Source organism: Tauraco erythrolophus, chromosome 18, assembly GCF_009769465.1.
Source record: "Tauraco erythrolophus isolate bTauEry1 chromosome 18, bTauEry1.pri, whole genome shotgun sequence".
NCBI classification, from domain to species: Eukaryota; Metazoa; Chordata; class Aves; order Musophagiformes; family Musophagidae; genus Tauraco; species Tauraco erythrolophus.
The window spans coordinates 11247185-11265490 of NC_141482.1; the positions used below are offsets into that span (position 1 = coordinate 11247185).

An 18306-nucleotide genomic window follows, 5' to 3' on the forward strand; every position below is an offset into this window, starting at 1 on the left:
TTGCCCAGTGGGATCTGGACTGTGGCTCCTAAATCCCATGGCACAGGAATTTGTGGCTTTTTCCTAAAACAACTATGTCAGAAGTTGGAAATCCAGCAAATACCTTGGTTACGACACTGAAGCTTCTCTGGATCAGTACGTTCTGGGCACTTTTCACTACTCCAGCAAGTAGAAATGTAGCATAGACAAAGAAAGAGCTGTGGATCAGGCACGGGGAGCCATAGCTACCTGGTGACAGCGGTGTTCCTGCACAAAACTGTTAACAACAGCAATGATGGGAAATCTTGGAGCACAGATGCATGTGCAGGTCGAGAAGAAAAGGGATGACAGAGGAAAACTTGGAAGCCCAAAAATGAGGATGCCTGAAAGGCTGCCTGAATTCAGATTTGAACTGAAGCACTCGGAATCCTATTGCCTCCATTTTATTACTGAATAGTGAAAAGTGCAGGTTTTTAGTACAAGAAGAGTCATCTGGACATCCCAAGTCTGCATCTTTCTGCAATCGTACCTTTGTGCAATCAACTGAACATAGATAAGAGGTTTCTAAGTACTGCGAATTCTTACACCTCAGAGTATCTCCTTTGTGCCTTTGAAGCAATAGCGCTACATGAAGTTTTGCAAATAATTTTGCATGGAAAAAAAATGGAGCTATTAAAAAATAAATAAATCTGACCCTGCGTATATTTGCTACAGTAACCGTGCAGCATCATCCTGGACTGCTGTCTCTGCAGATACACCTGCAAAATCAAGTCCTTGAGAATGCAGCTTGGAGTCGTTTTGGAAGAATTTGAAGGTACTTCCCGGCACCTGACATTTTATAATGCTGACAGCCCTTCACTGGTGCCTTATTAGTGTGATTATAAATGACAGAGTGCATTAGGTGTAGAGTTTTAACTGATGTAATTTTTGCCAGCAGTTCAATTTTTTTTTCCCCACACAGCTCTGCTTCATCTTGCCATGTAATAAAGGTGCAGCTCACCAGCGTGTCAGCAATGGAGAAACACCACAAAGGAGGAAACATGGTGCCACCAAACCCTCTGCATTTTCCAGTGATTTCCATCACAATTAAGCACACACCTGTGGTGATCTATTAATGGGGACAGGAAGGGAAGAGACTGTCCTTGCGCTCTTCTTTGCTGATAAGTGATAAAAAGGCCAAAGAGTTTGAGGTTTTTGTTTGTCTCTGAGTTTTTTGTCCCTCTGAGCTTTTCCCCCATACATGAGACATTCCAGATTTTGTCCAGATGAGCTTTGATGAAGGACTCCAGGGAAGACCGGCTATTTAGAGGGATTAGGAGTTTTCAAGAAACTGGACTATGGAAGTAAAAGAGTAACTGAATTTGTTTTCTTTACTTATTCAAATTGCCTACGGGCAAAATCTCAGCTTCAACTCACATGACCCATTTCCCTGACATTGAGGTCAGTTTACTGATTTCATCACCACTTTAAGATGACTGAAGAGTGAAAGGTGACTAGAAATAAGGCATCTGACTTTTCTGTAAATTCCTTTCCTACCGTACAGGTACTGCCTGCGTCTCTTCCAAACTCCTTTATATTCAGAAGTGTTTGGATAATTTATTAAGATTTTAAACTGCTGCATGTGTGTGTATGTGTGCATGTACATGGAGAAGGGGGTATTTTAAAAACCACACCTGATGAATCCCCTGAAGGTGCCCAGGCTGCGGGACACAAGGCTGGGGATGCAAAAGACCTTTTGTACCTGGTGCCCATCTCTGTCAGCAAAGAAACCTTCCCCAAACCATCACCATTGTGCCCCAGAAGTTGTTTTCTTAGAACATGGTGCATCGTTTAAGATATCATGTAGGCTGTATGTACCGTGAAAGCAGAGGAAAGGATAAAGAGAGCATCTCATGGCAAGTGTTTTTACAGTGCAAGTACAGCTCAGTGACAATGCCCGCACCTTTTCTTAAAGGGGCAAAAGGAATGAGAGGCTCATGTCGAAGGATTTCTGTTAGCTACAGCCTGAATTGGGCTAAGCAATGTTTTTTCAGCTCATTTCTGTGTCTGTATCTGAAATATTTGCTTTTCTGCTGATTTAGCCTATTGGATTCTTTATTTTTGTGGTACTGTGTGTCTTTTTTTTTTTTCTTATTGTAGTATAAGCAATTAGCTGTAGGAATGTATGATCCACCAAGGCTTTGTTTTTTAAAGCATGCATTATGTATATTGTGCCAAAAGCCTGTTTATTCTTTTGCTTTCAGAAAAGAGCCTAACTAAATATATGAATCTTGATTTCACATTTAGCATTGTGGTGTTTTGATTGTTTCTGGTTTTTTGATCTTGGTGGTGATTTTTTTTAGTGTGGAGTCTGCTTCCTGCCCTAACAAACTGAGTTCAACTACACGCAGTCCAGCAATGACATCCTTCGGAGCAATACTCTGGCTAACAGCAAGGAAGTTTGTGGCACTGCTGCTCCTAATAGACATACAATAGCGACAATAATAATAAAAAAAAAAAGATAATATCTCTCCAGAATGAAGTGATCACACCACTGCAAGTAAAATGTTGGAGTCCGGGGGAGGTACCTCAGGATCACTGGGCAGAAATGCAAGGAAGGGTGCAAGAGTCTCAGGGACCATGGCTCCTGCTTTGCCCTTGGTCCCACCTGATAAAATCCAGCTCTCACCAGCACTGGGATTATTACTCTTGTTTTATGAATGAGGAGACTGAGATAAACACACCTGCAGTCACATTTGTGGTCATCCCCTGCCTCAAGGACAAGGATAGGCTGGGAATTTGGGTCTTCCTCACCCCTGTCCCATGCTGTGGCTGCGGGCAGGCTCGTGTGAGCTACCTCCTAGGTATCCGTCTCCAGCCACGAACCCTCCAGCTCGACAAAACTTGTGTACGAAAGGCAGAGAAACTCCTTGCCGGAGCCTGAGGCAGCTGTGCATCGCAGCTGAACCTCTGCCACATGCCATGCAGCATCTAACCGAGTGCCCAAAAGTGCCTGGTGTCAAAGTCTGTCACTTCTGCTCGTGAATTGCTAAACACACCTTCTCTGTTGCAGGTTCATGTCATGCTATGGCCAGAGGACTCTGCTTCTCAAGCTCCGTTGAGAAGGAGGAGGAGGAAAACATAGCTGGAATCGTGTTTATTAAGCAAATTAATAGGTTGGGAACAAACTAGCCGCGGTGTGGGCACGCTCTCTTCTCATCTGCAGAAGCAGAGGCTGGAAGCTGAGGCAGGGAGCTGGGCAGGTGCTGAGTGCTCGACGGCGTGTCCTGCCTCTGCTCCCTGCTGGGGGGCAAGCTGCGGGGGGGCGAGGGCTGGGGCAGGCGCACTCACAGCCCCCGACCGGGCTCCGGCCCCCCCCCGCCGCACCTCAAATACTGGTGTAATACTGGTGTGTGTGCCCAGAGCTCTGCTTGAGTCGCATGTTGCCAGCCCCCGGGGATGTGGGAGCCTCGAGGGAGGCGGAGACAGCCCGGACAGCCACCGGGGCGGTGCAATTGAGCCAGCGCCTCCCGGGCGGCCGCTGCCCTCGCCGGGGAGGGCGGAGGGAGGGCAGAGGACGAGGCTCCCGTCGGTCCGGGATGCTCCCGCTGCGAGCAGCCCCGGGGAAACACACACACCCCCTATTCCCAGGGGCGCCGTAAAGGGAGGAGAAACGGCGGATCAGCGGCAAAAACCTCCTTAAAACGTCCCGGCGTTGCCGCGGCCCGGTGGGATCCGTCCGACAGCAGGGAACGATGGCGCGAGGCAGCCACCGGGAATAAAGCCCGGCGGGGGGAGCCCCGCGCTTCCCGCCGCGGCAGGACCGTCTCTTCGTCCCCCAGCGGGGCTGGGGAGAACCCGCGGGAGGGGAGGGGCTGCCAGGGTTTGGGAAGGGGAGGACGGGGGGGGCCCGCGGATGCGGTGCGCAGGCGCGCTGCTCCGCGCCCAGGTGTCCGCGGCTCCGCCACAGAGGCAGCTGCTGGCGCCGCGCACCCCATGGCTCTGCCGGGCAGCATCGACTGGCACGTACGTACCTCTGAACTTGTCCCATTTCCCCCCGGCGGCAGCCCCCAGCCCCCCGGGAGCCGTCCCGCCTTGAACAGGAGCCCGCCCGCAGCCCAGCCGGGGTGGGGGGCGCGTCTACCCCCCCAGCTTTGGGCAGTGGAGGGACGTCCTGCTGTGGCAGCCTGAGCGGGGGGATACACCCCACTTTCCGCCCCTCCCCGCGGCCTCGGTGTGGAAGTTACACAGAAAGTCTCCCGGAGCCGCCCGGCAGCAGCTGCCTTTGTAAAGCTCCGCGGGAGCCGAGGCGACAATCCGGCCGAGTTGCTGCAGCCTCATTAATGATACAGATATGTGTGTGCTTAAATAATTTTTAGAGGAAGAGGGATGTAACTAATTAGCATCCCCACGCTCTCTTTTAATTGCTGCCAAATAGGAAAACTACTGAATGTGACAGAGGCTCAGCAGCGGCTCCGGCTCCCCTCCCGAGAGCGTGTTCACACCTGGGGGTGCTTTATGGCCCCCGATGGGAAACCACATCCTCGTAAAAAGAGAGCTGTACGGGGAACTGTGTCCTCAGGAAGCAAGAAACCACTTCTCCTCGGAAACACGGGATGTCCCCAAAGGAAGAACACTTTTTTTTTTTTTTCAATAAGTAAATAAAGCTGCCACCTGCCAGAAGCCACCTCCCTGGCTGCTCCTCGGTTCCTGCACAGCTCTGACCTGTGTCTCAAAGGGAGGTGCCGTGTCCTTGCGGCAGCACTGGCTGTCCGCGCCTTCCCCGTGCCCGGGAGTTCCCTGGAAAGGGAGAGTTTCGTGGGGCGTGGGAGGACACAGCCGGGCGACGGACGGGCGCTGCCGCCGGTGCGCTTTGCAGGTGGCCCCCGGCCCGCCCGCAGCCCCCTTCTCTGCCGCTTTGCGTATAACCGGGGAGGATTGCGGAAAACCACGCTTCGGAGGCGGAGAGCCTCAAAAAGCGTTATTTCCCCCACCATAACCCCCACCCCGCCCCGCCCCCAGAAAAGGCCCGAGCCGCTGAGCTGCCCAGAGGCCGGGCCGTTTGTTTAGTCAAAGCATCCCTCGGCAGAAGCACCTGGGGCAGGAGCCTCGCTCGGTCCCGGGGGCGGCATCACCTGCGCGGCGGCGGCCGGGGCTCGGAGCGAGCCCTTCTCGGGCCGGACACCCCGCGGGAGGCGGCGGGCAGTGCCTGGCCTTGTCGTGCCCGGCTGTTTGCTCCCCGCAGAGCCCAGACCCCCGTGCCGGTCCCTGGCAGCTGCCGCTTCTGCGAGCAGAGACCGAGGAGCAAGTGGATGTATGGGAAAGTTTGTCTCAAACTTCCCCGTGTTTAGCCTCTTCTCTGCTTTCTTGGTTTGTTTTCTAGGAAGCCAAGTGCTTATTTTGGTCGCCCTGTTTAGGGAATTTCTTATAAATACTTCATCCTCTTCCAAGCTTCTATTTATAGATATTATTTATATATACACAACAAACAATAAGAAACTGAATTAATCTTCGTGATTTTGGCCACCAAAAGAAACAAAACGAAGATGTTCGGATCTTGGCAATTCTAAAGAATGAGAAAATCGCGGTCGCTTCTCAAGTGTCGCATTTCTGAGCAGAAAGAAAATTTGTCTTCTGAGGTTATAATAAAAATAACCAACGTTGCTGCAATACAGGAACGTATTTGGAAGGAAGGAGAGCTGATTCCAAACCTTGGAAGCTCGACGGTTCCCTTCCTCGTTTCTTTCTAAATCCATCTTGTCCCTTTAACACAAATGAACTTTAAGCTCCCCCTGTCTTTTATTATTTAGATTCCTAGTCTTAATGACGCCAGGAGCAGCGCAAGCACATTCGCTAATAATCGTCGCGAACTGCATTTCAAAGAAACATCCCTGGAAGAAAACCACCGTCGTTTAAAAAAAATAAATAGAGACTCCACCAAAAATGATAATGCGGAGTCCCTGCTGATGATGGGCTTAATGCAACTGCTGCAAATCAGCACCTGCGTGCTAGATAAGGCAGATAACACCTCCAACAGTTACTTCCAGCACCCCCGTCCTCCTCGGTTTTATTTTTAGATAATTCATTTAGTCGGATGGAGGTGGTGGATTGTGTTTTGGTTTTGGTGGTTTTTGTGTGGGTTTTTTTTTTAATGATTATTCTTGTTAGTTTTCTTCCCTGATCCTTAGGTAAAAAAGCGAGGGAAGTGTGAACTGGTTTAAATCTCGAGACGTGGGTCTATCTCGGGCCTTTAATAACAGCTTTCAGGCTGCTTCGTCCCCGGGCACAGAGATAGCCGAGATCTCCGCAGCCAGCCCTGTCCAGGGTCATCTTTTGTCCCTGCCACAATAAACAAACACTTGCTCCTCTCATGCAAATGAGCAGTCATCCGGATGCACCTTAAAACACTGGGAGAAGTCGTTGCTTTTGAAAACGATGTTCATTTTGTCTGACACACATAACTGCATAGATCAAATGGCCGCAGAAAGGTAGCAATTTGGCAAGGAAGTATTTTCTAAGCTTAGATGAAAGTGTGCTCACGGCGTCCGAAAATGCCTGTCTCACCTCCCACCTGCTTCCCCAGCCCCAAGTTTGCGCGGAAAGATAAAACAGGCGGGATTTTCGTTAAAAAATAAATAAAACCACTAACGATACGATGAACCCGTGACACAATTCACACAGCCCCGAATCGGGGGCGCCGGATCAGTGCTGCTTTACCTACGAGGGATCCAGCACAACTACATTAATCTTGTCGGATAATTAAGTAAATTACACCTTAAACATCGGTAGCCTACAAGTTGTAATCAGTAATTCAAACTCTTGACAATTATTCAAATTGAGCTCAGGCTGGCGCTCGGACTTTCTCGCGTTTGCAACGAGGACTTTTTTCCAGCTTATTTCGCCCAGAAGCCGCCGGACCAGCCGGGGGGGTGGGGGGAGGGGAGGGCACCGGCGCTGCGCTTCCCCGCGCGGATTTTAACAAAGTCCTTCGACGCGTGTGTGCGTGAGCGTGTGGAACACCCGACACACCTCTCCCCCCCTCAGAAAAAAAAATTCCAACACGGGAGGAGGCTTTTTCGGGCAGCCTCGTTGCAGTGCGGGGGGGGGATATCCACGCTTGACTCCTTCCCCGCGGGCCGGGGCTGTCCCCCCGCGCTCTGAGCGCTCCGTGGGCGCTGAGAGGGGGGGATCCGACTCAGCGCTGCCTCCCCACCGCTCCGCGGGCGCGGAGCGCAGCGCGGAAGGAGTGGCTTGAGGCTGCGCGCTCCCTCCTGAGTGGCTGACGGCCGCGGCTCCCAAGCCATCCCTGGGGAGGAGTTATGATAATCCTATTGCCATTAAGGGCGTCTGGGCAGGGAAAAAAACCCGAGTGACCATTAGCGCGGAGGTTTAGTCCGTCACCCGCCTTCATGCCTGCCAACTGAGCTCCGGCCGGGGGGCAGCTCCTCTTGCCCAGCGACGACGTGGATTTACCGCCCGTGGGGGGGGGCCTGAGCTCTCGTCTGTTTTCAACGCCACACACCTGGTTTGGACGCTGGACGCCATGTTGTGGAAACTAGCAGATAATGTCAAGTATGAAGAGGACTGCGAGGTGAGAAGCGCGGGGAGGGGTTGAGAGTGGGGAAAGGGAGATGGGGGGGGTGTCTGGCATGGGGCAGCGCGGGGCTCTGCCGCCTCCCCCCCCTCCCCCGGGCAGCGCTGCCCTCCCTCCCCGCTCCCTCCCAGCCGGTGCCCGGCTCTCCTGCCTCCCCGCCAGGCGGGATCTGTCCTTTTCCGAAGACCCTGGGTTGCTTTTTTTTTAAAAAAATTTTGTTTTAATTTGGAGGTGCAAATTTTATTTCCCCCCCACCCCCCTCGAGTCTTTTGAACTCTTAAAAGAAACGCGGATACAAGCCCCGGCTGGGCGAAACGAGCCCGCATCCCACGTCCCTAGCCCGCCCGGTGGGGCCGAGCCTTATGGGTGCGGGGTGTCCCCCCGTGGAGCGGGTAGGGGTAACAGCCGGGGCCGACGGCAGAACGGGCAGCCCCCAGCCCCGCCGGCGGAGCGCGGTGCCGAGTGCCCCAGCCTGTCGGACCGGTCCGGGCTGCGAGGCGCCGAGCGGCGCCGGCCCGCTCCGGGTGGGAGAGAGCCGGGAGATGCGGAGGGAGCCGGCCGGCAGGTAGCAGCTGCTGCGGGGACGAGGCGGGCAGTGGTCTGCCTCCCGCTCCGAGCGGATCTTCCTTCCCACTCTTCCCTCTTCCGCGGGAGCGTCTGGTGCTCCCGGGTTTTGATCTCTCCTAAAGCGGCTGTATTCCACCCCCCGCCCCGGCTCCATTGGTCGCGGTCCGCCTGCTTGGCTCCTACAGATTAGCTGCAGCTCCCGCTTCACGCTCCATTGGGACCCCATTCACCCCTTATTAACTAGCCCTGTTATTTTAATGACCGTGAAGCCAGAAGCTGCTAAATCCCTGGATCAGCTCAATGTAGACATTTAAGCTTTGACTGCTGAGATTTGAAATCGGGGGAGAAGCAGAGATGGGATGGCTGGAGGAAGGAACGCCGTCCTTCCCTGCCGCGCCAGCAGCCGTCGGGCTACAGCCGTGCCCCCCGGACGGCTCCCGCGGCCTCGGGAGGGTGGAAGGGATGCGGTGCCGGGGGCCTCTGCCCAGGGCCCTTCTCTTCCAAGGGCAGCGAGTTTCCTCCCCAGCCGGGGCAGCGCGGAAGAAATCGGGCTGGGTCGCTGATTTGAATTTTTCCTGTTTTAATGATTCTTCCAAGGAATTGCACAAACGAAGGAGTTAGTTTGTTGTAGTCATAATGAGGAGAGAAGTGAGGACTGGTTTGTATTCTCTTCCTTGGGAGTGGGGCTGATATCCTTCGCGGAGCGCCTTAAAAAGAGAAGACTCCCCGGGCAGGAGCGGGGCGGCGGGCTCCTCCGCTCCTCTCCCCCAGTGCCAGCAAGTGCCATCGCCCGCAGCCCCCAGCGGCCGCTGCCCGGCGAGTTCCCCGGGTCTGAGGGGCTCCCGCTGCCCGACAGTCTCCCGCTGACGGCCGCCTCCCTTCTCCCCCACCCCTCTGTGCTTTCCAGGACCGGCACGATGGCAGCAGCAACGGGAACCCGCGGCTCCCCCACCTCTCAGCGGTCAGCCAGCACCTGTACAGCCCGGCTCCGCCGCTCTCCCACTCGGGCGCCTCCGACTTCCAGCCCCCCTACTTTCCGCCCCCGTATCAGCCGCTGCCTTATTCCCAGTCCAGCGACCCCTACTCCCACCTCGGGGACCCTTTCTCCATCAACCCGCTCCACCAGCCGCCGCCGCCGCCCCCCAGCCAGCAGCAGAGCGCTTGGCCCAACCGGCAGAGCCAGGACCCGGCCGGCCTCGCCCCCCACGGCCGTCCCGGCCTCGTCCCCCACCTCTCGGCGCTGGAGAGCGGCTCCGCCGGCGGCCGCAGGGAAACGTACCGACGCTCCGACCTGCTCCTGCCCCACGGGCACGGGCTGGACGCCTCCGCGCTGGCGGATAACCTGGGCCTGCACGACATGGCCCACCAGATGGAGGAGGTGCAGGTAAGGGCCCCCACCACCGCCCCCCCGGGCCGCCCCGCGCATCGTGGGGGGCGGGCGGGACAGGCGCTCCCCGGCTAATAGGGATGCTCGAGCGCTCCGCTGCGGAGCCAGGCACCGTCCCCTTCTCCACATCCCACCTTTACTCGCTCCAACCCCCGTCCTTGGAGTGAAACCCACCTTTTCTCCCTTTCTGTCCTCAGAATGGGGCGCGCGGGTGGGTATCCCAAAAGCCCCCGGCTCGTTCCCACTCAGCTTTTCAAGGTGCGAAACTTTCTCCCCTTTCTCTTTCCAGAATGTGGAAGATCAACACTTATTAATGCATGACCAGACAGTCATTAGAAAAGGTCAGTAAGGTGGCGTTGCAGTTTACTTTCCCTTGTCAATAGTAAAGTTTAATGACGCACCGGTGAGTTGACGCCTTATTATCTTTTAAAGGACAGATCCTTTCGGATCGGGAGGGCAGAGGAGGGTTTATTACACCCTCTCCGTCGATGGATTTTTCTAACGTCATCCAAGGGAAGGTGGCGGCGGGGACAAACCCCCGGGGCTGCCCCAGTCCGGCGGCGACAGGGAGCCCGGGTGGCGAGACTCCTCCGGGGAGTCCAGCACGGACGAGTCCCTGCTCCCGTGTGTGGCTTTAATCGAAACCAGGATCTTGGACCCAATTTAACGCTGCCCTGGAAGACGTGTGTGTAAAGGGACACAGGGCGCGCTTTTTTTTTTTTTTTCTTTTCTTAGTGGCGGTGACTTTTTTGTTGCTAACTCTCGAAGAGAGTTTGGGTTTGGCTTATTTTCTGTTTTGTTTTATTTTTTTCCCTTCAACTTCTTTACAAGACTTGAGGGGAATGAGTTCCCTGGCATAACCCTGCTCGACTTTACCTCAAAAAGCTGAGGATTTTAAGGAAAGAGAAAGACGTATTGACTTAATTTACAGTCATTTAGGTGTTTTTTTTTTCCTGCTTTTGTTTTTAAACAAATTTGTGCTTAGAAAAAAAATCAGTGGAAGTTCCCTCTGAAGACTTCAAACAAATACCTAACTGAGGAAAAGCAGAAGTGTTTGTCAGAGCGCTGATTGCTGCGTTTAGCGCATGGGAGAATAATTTCGCTGTCAGATGCACCACTGAAAAATCTTTCCCCCTCCGGGAAGCGGAGCAGACCTCGGCTCTTTTAACCCTTTGCGATCGGTGCCGTGAGCCCGCAGCACCACTGGGGGTTCGCTGGGCAGATGGGATGGAAATCTGGATCTGTGGTTTGCTCCTTGCAAAGCCTTCGTTGTCCTTATTCACCTAAAGGCTGAAGCCGTGAACGAGCCACGTTTTACTTTCAGTTCCCTTCTGGGCTGCATCTCTCTCTGTGTTGTAGTGTCTGTTACGAATTTGTTGGGATTAAATTCCAAAGGCGGTTTCTTAAATCCGCGTGTGCGAGGTGGAAGACGAGCCCCAGCAGGAGCTGGGAGGCTTCTCCCTGCCCAGAATCTGAAAGAGTTTTTGGCAGTAGCTGAAAGATGATGCTATTTGAAGTCTGTAGTTGTATCGGGCTTCTTGTGAGCGCGGATTTGCTAACTCGCAGCATGCTGCTTCTAGTTGTGTTCGGCAGCACCCTGAAATTTAGTGTGGCAAAATACAGCTGTTCAGGACTAGTTGTGGCGACCGTTTAGTTGCCGCCGAGCCCGGTGCTGCAGAGATGCTGGGGACGGGAGTCGGTGGTGTGAGCAGTTAGCGCAAAACGAAATCCTGAATCCTGTCTCCTGGTCCTTTTTTTTTTTTTTTTTTGTAGAAAGTATATTCATTTGCAAATTCCCATTTATTTTTACCTTTTACAAAATACCTGCTTTCCCTCCTCCTCCCGCAGGTCCCATTTCCTTAACGAAAAACAGTGCTCTGAGTCTCCCCTGCCAAAAGGACGGATTAATTGGAGTGGTCATAAACCCCAATGAAGTATTTTGTTCGGTTCCGGGGAGGCTTTCCCTCCTGAGCTCCACGTCGAAATACAAAGTGACAGTAGCAGAGGTTCAGAGGCGGCTCTCGCCCCCCGAGTGCCTCAACGCCTCTTTGCTAGGAGGAGTACTCCGAAGGTAGGCTGCGACTCCCCTTACAACCATCCCCACCATGTCTATTGTTCGCGATTTTTCTTGTGCTTTTGCGTGAGCAGCCAGATTAAAATAATGAGGAGCTAAGAAAGCCTTTTAGCAAACTTCTGATTTTTGAGAAGCCCAACAACACTGAATCCTAATAGGCTTTGGAAATAAAACTTCTTTGCACTTCTGCTTCTCCAGAAGTGCAATTAACAGCTCTGACATCAATTCTCACTCTCTGTTTAAAAGTCAGATTTTTTTGTCTCAAAAATGGTTCATGGAGCTTTATTATTCCTGTAACAAACCGTGTCCCCATGAAATGATTTTTCGATTAAATATCATGGTCTTGATTAATCATTACAAGGACACTTTATATGTCCTTTTGTGCATACATTTAATTTGGCTTGTGATTGTTCTTCAGCTGTTGGTTTCGATAGTCAGTTTAAAACATTTTGATTTTGACTTCTGCTGTGTTTCATCCTGGCTGGTTTGTAGTAGAGCATTTAAAAACTAGGTGACTTTTGAAAAGAGCCTGGTTTTTATCTTCCCCCTCAGTAGAACCCTATTGAATGCCAGTAACTGGAATTTCTCATCTTTAAAAAGGAGTGTTCCCTGAAGATAAATAAGGCCATTTTTTCCCCCTTTAATTACAGAGCCAAGTCTAAAAATGGTGGCAGATCATTAAGGGAAAAACTGGATAAAATTGGCTTGAATCTTCCTGCTGGTAGAAGGAAAGCTGCAAATGTAACACTATTGACATCTTTGGTGGAAGGTCAGTCTTGAACATGTCTTAAAAATAAAACTCTTTTCCCCTTGTGTACTGCTTTTATCCTTTAGGCAAAGCAGGGAAAGGCTAGAAAGTCAATGGACATAATTGAGAGTTTTTTGTTTACTTTGAAGTGAGCATGGTGGGGATATTGCAGCTACTAACAGCTATGCTGCCTTTGGGGGGCTCCTCTCCCCTTCTTCTCCCTTCAGATCTGGTCTCTGAGTCCTTGGCCTCAGAGCCTTACCCGCACAAACCCAGCTACTACTCCTCTTCTGCACAGCTGCATTGCAGGGATGCAGTAACTCCTGTATGCCAAGTTGTTTGAAATGCCTCATTTGCCCAGTTCTGTCTTTCCTGAGGGGGCTGGGTTGTTTTGGGTTTTGTAAGGGTGCGAACAGGGACAGGCAAGGAATGTAAAAAGGGAAACTCATCACTCTAGTCGGTTCCCTTTGGGAAATTTAAAAAGTCCGGGGCAGCTGACTCCAGTGCCTGGCCCTACCTCAGCGGTATCCTCAGAAGCTTTTCTAATAAACAAGCATATAAAGTGAGATTTATAGCTTTTGACTTCCTGATAGGAAACTGGAGCCCCTTTAATCTGTAACATGTTATGTGGACCCTCTATCAGTTAAGCTGACTTGAAGGGTGTGTGTATATATATACGTGTGTGGTTGTGTTTTGTGTTTCTGTTTAAAGCAGATCCTGGTAGTGCTACAATTTAACGGGAATAGAAGCAGTAATTGAAAAGTGAGAAATGATCTATCGATACCTTACTGCTATTTTACTTCTACATCAGCTCAATTAACACAGCAACTTCCATTTAAAACCTTTCTTTGGAAGTTGGGTTAAAGAGAGGTTATGTGTGCGCACATGCACACGTGTACATCACAGGTAACGCACTGGTCATGCCAATTGACTTTTAAGCCTGACAAAATTGCCTTAATAAGTGGACAATTTGACGTAGACTGAATCCTAGTCTTTGCTGCGCAGTTAATCTAGATACAGGAGTTTTTCTTTCCAGTATAAAGGAACTATTTTTTTCTAGCAGTAACCATGTAGGTTGGTTTGGTTTTGGTTGTTGTTTTTTTTCTTCTTGATGCAAACTTACAAAGAAACACTGGTCACAACACAATTAGAAAATGGTAATGAGTGGTATGGTGGTAAAATAGCAGTGACCCTTTTGAAAATAGAAACACTTCAAAAATTCACAGTACTTTGCTTAATTTCCCTGCTCTCCTTATAGTAAACAAATGTAACTATGTTTAATAAGCATTCCCTTTCCCCACGCCAGGTGAAGCGGTACATCTTGCTCGTGACTTTGGTTACGTTTGTGAGACAGAGTTTCCTTCCAAAGCAGTGGCTGAATATTTAACTAGACCACACATGGGCCGCAATGAAATGGCCAACAGGAAGAATATGCTTCTTGCTGCAAAGTAAGTTTTGGGCTTTAGGATTTTTTTTTTTTCCCTTCTCCTTTTTAAAGATTCTTTGTCTGACCACGACTATCTATGACTGTGGACAGTTTGGTGCGTTTCATGTGTAATTTTAATTGGGGAGATGAAGCGCATTTTTCTATTTGGTTTTGGTTTGCATTCAATAATGGCAGCAGTTCTTTTAGTCCAAACCAATAATAATTATAACCACCACCCTGTATGATAACCCCAAAGCAGTTTGGACCAGTCCTGTTGTATTTTGTTTTTAACTGTAGTAATGAAAAAGACCTACACCAGGACAGCTGTATGTCTAAGAAAAGATGTCCCTAAATTTGACAATGTTGAGAACCTGGAGGGCAAATGTGGCCTGAGAATGTGAACCAGTGTGGGGAATAGGAGCAGGAGACTGTTCACCAATCTCTGCGTATGTGCAGCCCAGGGCAGCATCTCCAAGGAGGGTCACCGGTGGGCGTGCTGGGTACAAGGGAAGCTCCGCTGCCGTGCCTTTATAACTGCTTTTGGCAATAGCAGCACCCAGGTTTTCCCCATGGGACACCAGGAGTTGAGAATTATGGGCAGTCCCTTTTCACACTTACAGCTGAAGATTTTTATAGTTGAGTAAAAGCCAGCCTTTGGTAGATGTGAAGTTTCTTTTACTTTACAAGAATATTCTTCTCAAATTTAGAAATACAGTGTCTCTTTTCTATAGGTTGAACCTTATGCTTTTTACTGTGCACTACTCCTGCTCTTCAGTATTATTACTATTATTCGTATTGTTATTGGCACTAATGACAATAGTCTTTTGGAAGATGTTTGTGATTGAGAAATTCTGATAGAGTGATGATTCTGTTAAGATTGCTCAGCTCCTGTGAAATCTCATCAAAGGGACAGATTTACAAGCAGCAAACAACATATGCTTGAGCGTTATTAACCATTCATGTTTTGCTAGGCATATGTGTTAGTGTTTGCAGGATCAGGACCTGGGTCTCTGTTAAAGAGGGCATATACATATAATATGCTCAACTAAATTGAATCTCCTATTCAGCTGCTTTAGTGTTTCTAAATCACTTAACTGCAGCTGTAGAAGTTCTCATAGAAACTAGCCCTAAATTCCTGCTCCTCGCTTAAAATCTAGATCAAATGATGCAGGGCCAGCCAGGCATCAGAGGTGGAGAGATTATTTTGCAGAGTGTGCATGTGTTTTTGTGACATAGATATAACAGAAGTTTCAGCAGAAACTGGTGCTAATAAATAAGCTTTAATTTTAGACACTGCTGCTGATGGAGTAATGAATTTGAAAACTCTAATTGCCATGTAACTGCCAAATATTTGATACAGACTTTCTCTATTATTTTTATTTATTTGCCTTTGCACAAATTCCCACCATGATGTAAAATGCGATTGTTTTGTGTCTTGCAGGCAGATCTGTAAGGAATTCACAGACCTCCTCACTCAGGACAGAACTCCTCTTGGAAACACAAGACCTAGTCCCATCTTGGACCCTGGCATCCAGGGCTGTTTGACTCATTTTAGCCTCATCACACATGGCTTTGGGAGTGCTGCCATCTGCGCTGCCATGACATCCGTCCAGAACTACCTAAATGAAGCATTAAAAATAGCAGACAAAACATACATGAACGCTGGCGACCAGAGCCCTGCAGAAACCAACAAAACTATTGATAAAATGGATAAGCACAGGAAGTAAAAGGAGAGAAACCAGACTTTAAACTCTTCCTCCTAAACACAGACTGAGATCTTCTTGCCAGGGGGAACATAGAGATTTGCGTTCTTTTTTTTTTTTTTTCTTTCTTTTTTTTTTTTTTTTCTTTTAAAGAAAGGAGGGGAAAAAAGAAAAAACATCTTATTCAGGATCTTCACTCCCCCTGGATCCATGAGACAAGTCTTTCTAAAAGCTGCAGTATCCCTTATCTGTGGAAACAATTACCAGAAGATAAGTACTTGGTACAAGTGTATTGAAATCCTTTGCTGTAAAAGTGGTGCTATAAAGGGTATTTGATGGAAATATACAGAGAGAGATATATTAGATTTTTTTTTTTCACATCTGAGTATCTAGTGGTGACCAGCTCCATGTATAGTTTTTAAGATACAAATTTTAGATGGAAGCCTATTTGTTATCTGATACAATTTCAGGGTTTTATCATCTCTAAATGCAACAGTAAGAATAAAGCAGTATTAAAAATGGTATATAGATTTATGTACATTAATTTTTTTATGAACACCTGAAAATAGTAAGATTATTCTGTGGGTTGGTTTTCTGTTTTATTTTGGTTTGATTTTTTTTTCCTTTTCAGATTATCATAGGAGGAGAGTACTAAAATCCTGCTAGACTTAGAAGTTATCTGATGGCATTTGACATGCTTATTTTTATAGAAATATTCAGGCTTTTAAAAATTGCAGCAATGTCGGCTGCAGTGGATATTATCTTGATTCTTTGTTTTAACAAGGAACTGTTCAAAACAAAAATGCTTTTAGAAAATTCACTTTCTGTATCTAAGGATATTGCAGCTTTATTCACATATTTATATTGTCTTGTTTTTAAATTGGGGGGGAAACTTGAAAGAATAGGCACATAACTTTTTTGAGATTTTTTTTTTTGCCTATTAAGGCCAAAAAAATATTTCCAGGGAGGCTTTATGTGTATTAAGGGAAGCAGTGTGTTGAATGTAAATATTTATTTATGTGTAATTTAATCGGATTTGTAAATAATGGTGAACTTTTTAATACTTTTTTTTATAAATGGGTTTCAAATTTTAATTTTGGTAAGTATTTCAAAGGTAATGGGTAAGCTAAACATATCTTTAGGTTTATGCACAGGTATGTTATACAGGGTATTTAAGACTTGTTTTTTTAAATATCTCAATTCTTGCCACTGAAGATTAAATCTAATCTGAGGTGTATGTTCACAAAGCAATAATTTTGTGCATCATTCACCTGATAACTGACTAGACATGCAAAATGAGTGTGTGAGTTAGTGTGTATGTGGATAATGGAGGTTCTGAACTCTCTTTACATAATTGTAAATGTTCCCAATATAATTCTGATGTATATGATAACCATATAATAAAAGTATTCTGGATAGAAGCATGGAATGTTTTGTTAACTGAAACCAGTTTTTTCTTTCTATACTTTGGGAATGTGGGGTGAGTAGCACTAGAGGACATTATGTATTGAGTCATAATTGCAGCACTTTGTTTGGATTAACAGAACAGAAATATGAAGCCGTTTGCCAGTAAAGCTAATGGTTTCAATTAAACACGTTATGTATCTCCAAGAATCTCTTTTTTTTTCCTTCCTAAGATGTCATTATCATGCTAGCTGCCTATTTAAATAGGCAGCTTAAACACAAACTGCAAGGCTTCCTCTAAATAAAAATCAATCCTATCAGTTTTGCCTTCTAGTGAATCTGACTTTATTAGAATAATCTGTCTCTAATGACAAATATTTGCAAAATCCTGGCATGTGAAATTTGATAGGTCTCCCATCTGGTTTCAGCCCAATTTCACTGATTTGAGGAAATATATTGCATTTGCAGAAAGTCCTTGAAGTACTCTATGCAGTAGTGGTGAGGCAGAATCTGAGGCATTCACTGTCTCGGATGCAAAATAACCAAACAAACATTCCCAGAGAGAAACATTTTTTTTTTTCCCCAGTGCTTTCTGAAAAAGCAGCGACACAAACCTGGGCTTTAGTCTGTCCTTGGCATTTCCACATCTGATCAATCTGTCAGGTGTATGGCTAGGGCAAACATGAATGGTGACACTGGACAGAGCTGCAAGTAAGAATTGGGTTCGTATCATGGCAGTGCGTTTCCTTTCATGTGTGGAGACGAGGCAAAAGGTACAATTTCTGAATACTTTGTTTATAAATTCTTTTTCTGTTCTCATTTTTCCTTTAAAGGATAGAGGCAAACTACTGAAGGTGTGCAGGGAGAAGAAGAGAAAGGGAAGCTCAAAGAAATGAATGAATGTATCAGTGGTGTGCTGGGAGAAAGCATTTTTTTCAGTTGCAACCCAGTCCTCTTCTCTCCTAAAGAGGTGTGAAATTCCAGTCTCTGCGTTTGTTGGACTCATTATAGCATTTGAGAAATAAGCATTTTGGACCATTTGTAGACACAAGCACAGCCAGGACAAGTGATGACTAACAGAACTTCTAAATATACAAAAACCATACCATTCTGATGATACATTTTTATTGATCATATATATATACACACAGAAATATGCTAGGTACAGCAAGAGCTTGTTTAGAGTGCAGTGCTAAACTTCTGTTTGTTTTTCCTGTTTCTGCTGCTAGACTGCTTATACAGCATATACAGTAAGATATTCTAGCTACCAGACAATGGAATCTTGCTTTTTATTAACGCACAAAACCAGGCACTGAAATAATTGCCCCTTGGGATAGGAAATAAGGATGTTTCCATTTATTCCTGCGTGTATTCGAGCAAAGCCAGTCAATTGTCTAATGTACTGACTCGGGTTCTATTTATATGTTTGGAGCATTACAAATGTT

At 47.9% G+C, this 18306-nt stretch overlaps 1 protein-coding gene across 1 annotated transcript; it reads left to right on the forward strand.

Annotated features, from left to right (window-relative positions):
* Positions 1-7501: 7501 nt before the first annotated feature.
* TFAP2C (transcription factor AP-2 gamma) lies at positions 7502-15481 on the forward strand. Its single transcript, XM_086622870.1, has 7 exons — positions 7502-7549; positions 9027-9503; positions 9796-9847; positions 11355-11577; positions 12231-12349; positions 13635-13776; positions 15196-15481. Exons 1-7 carry the CDS (start codon positions 7502-7504, stop codon positions 15479-15481), a joined length of 1347 nt encoding a protein of 448 aa, XP_086478996.1.
* The last annotated feature ends 2825 nt before the right edge of the window (positions 15482-18306 follow it).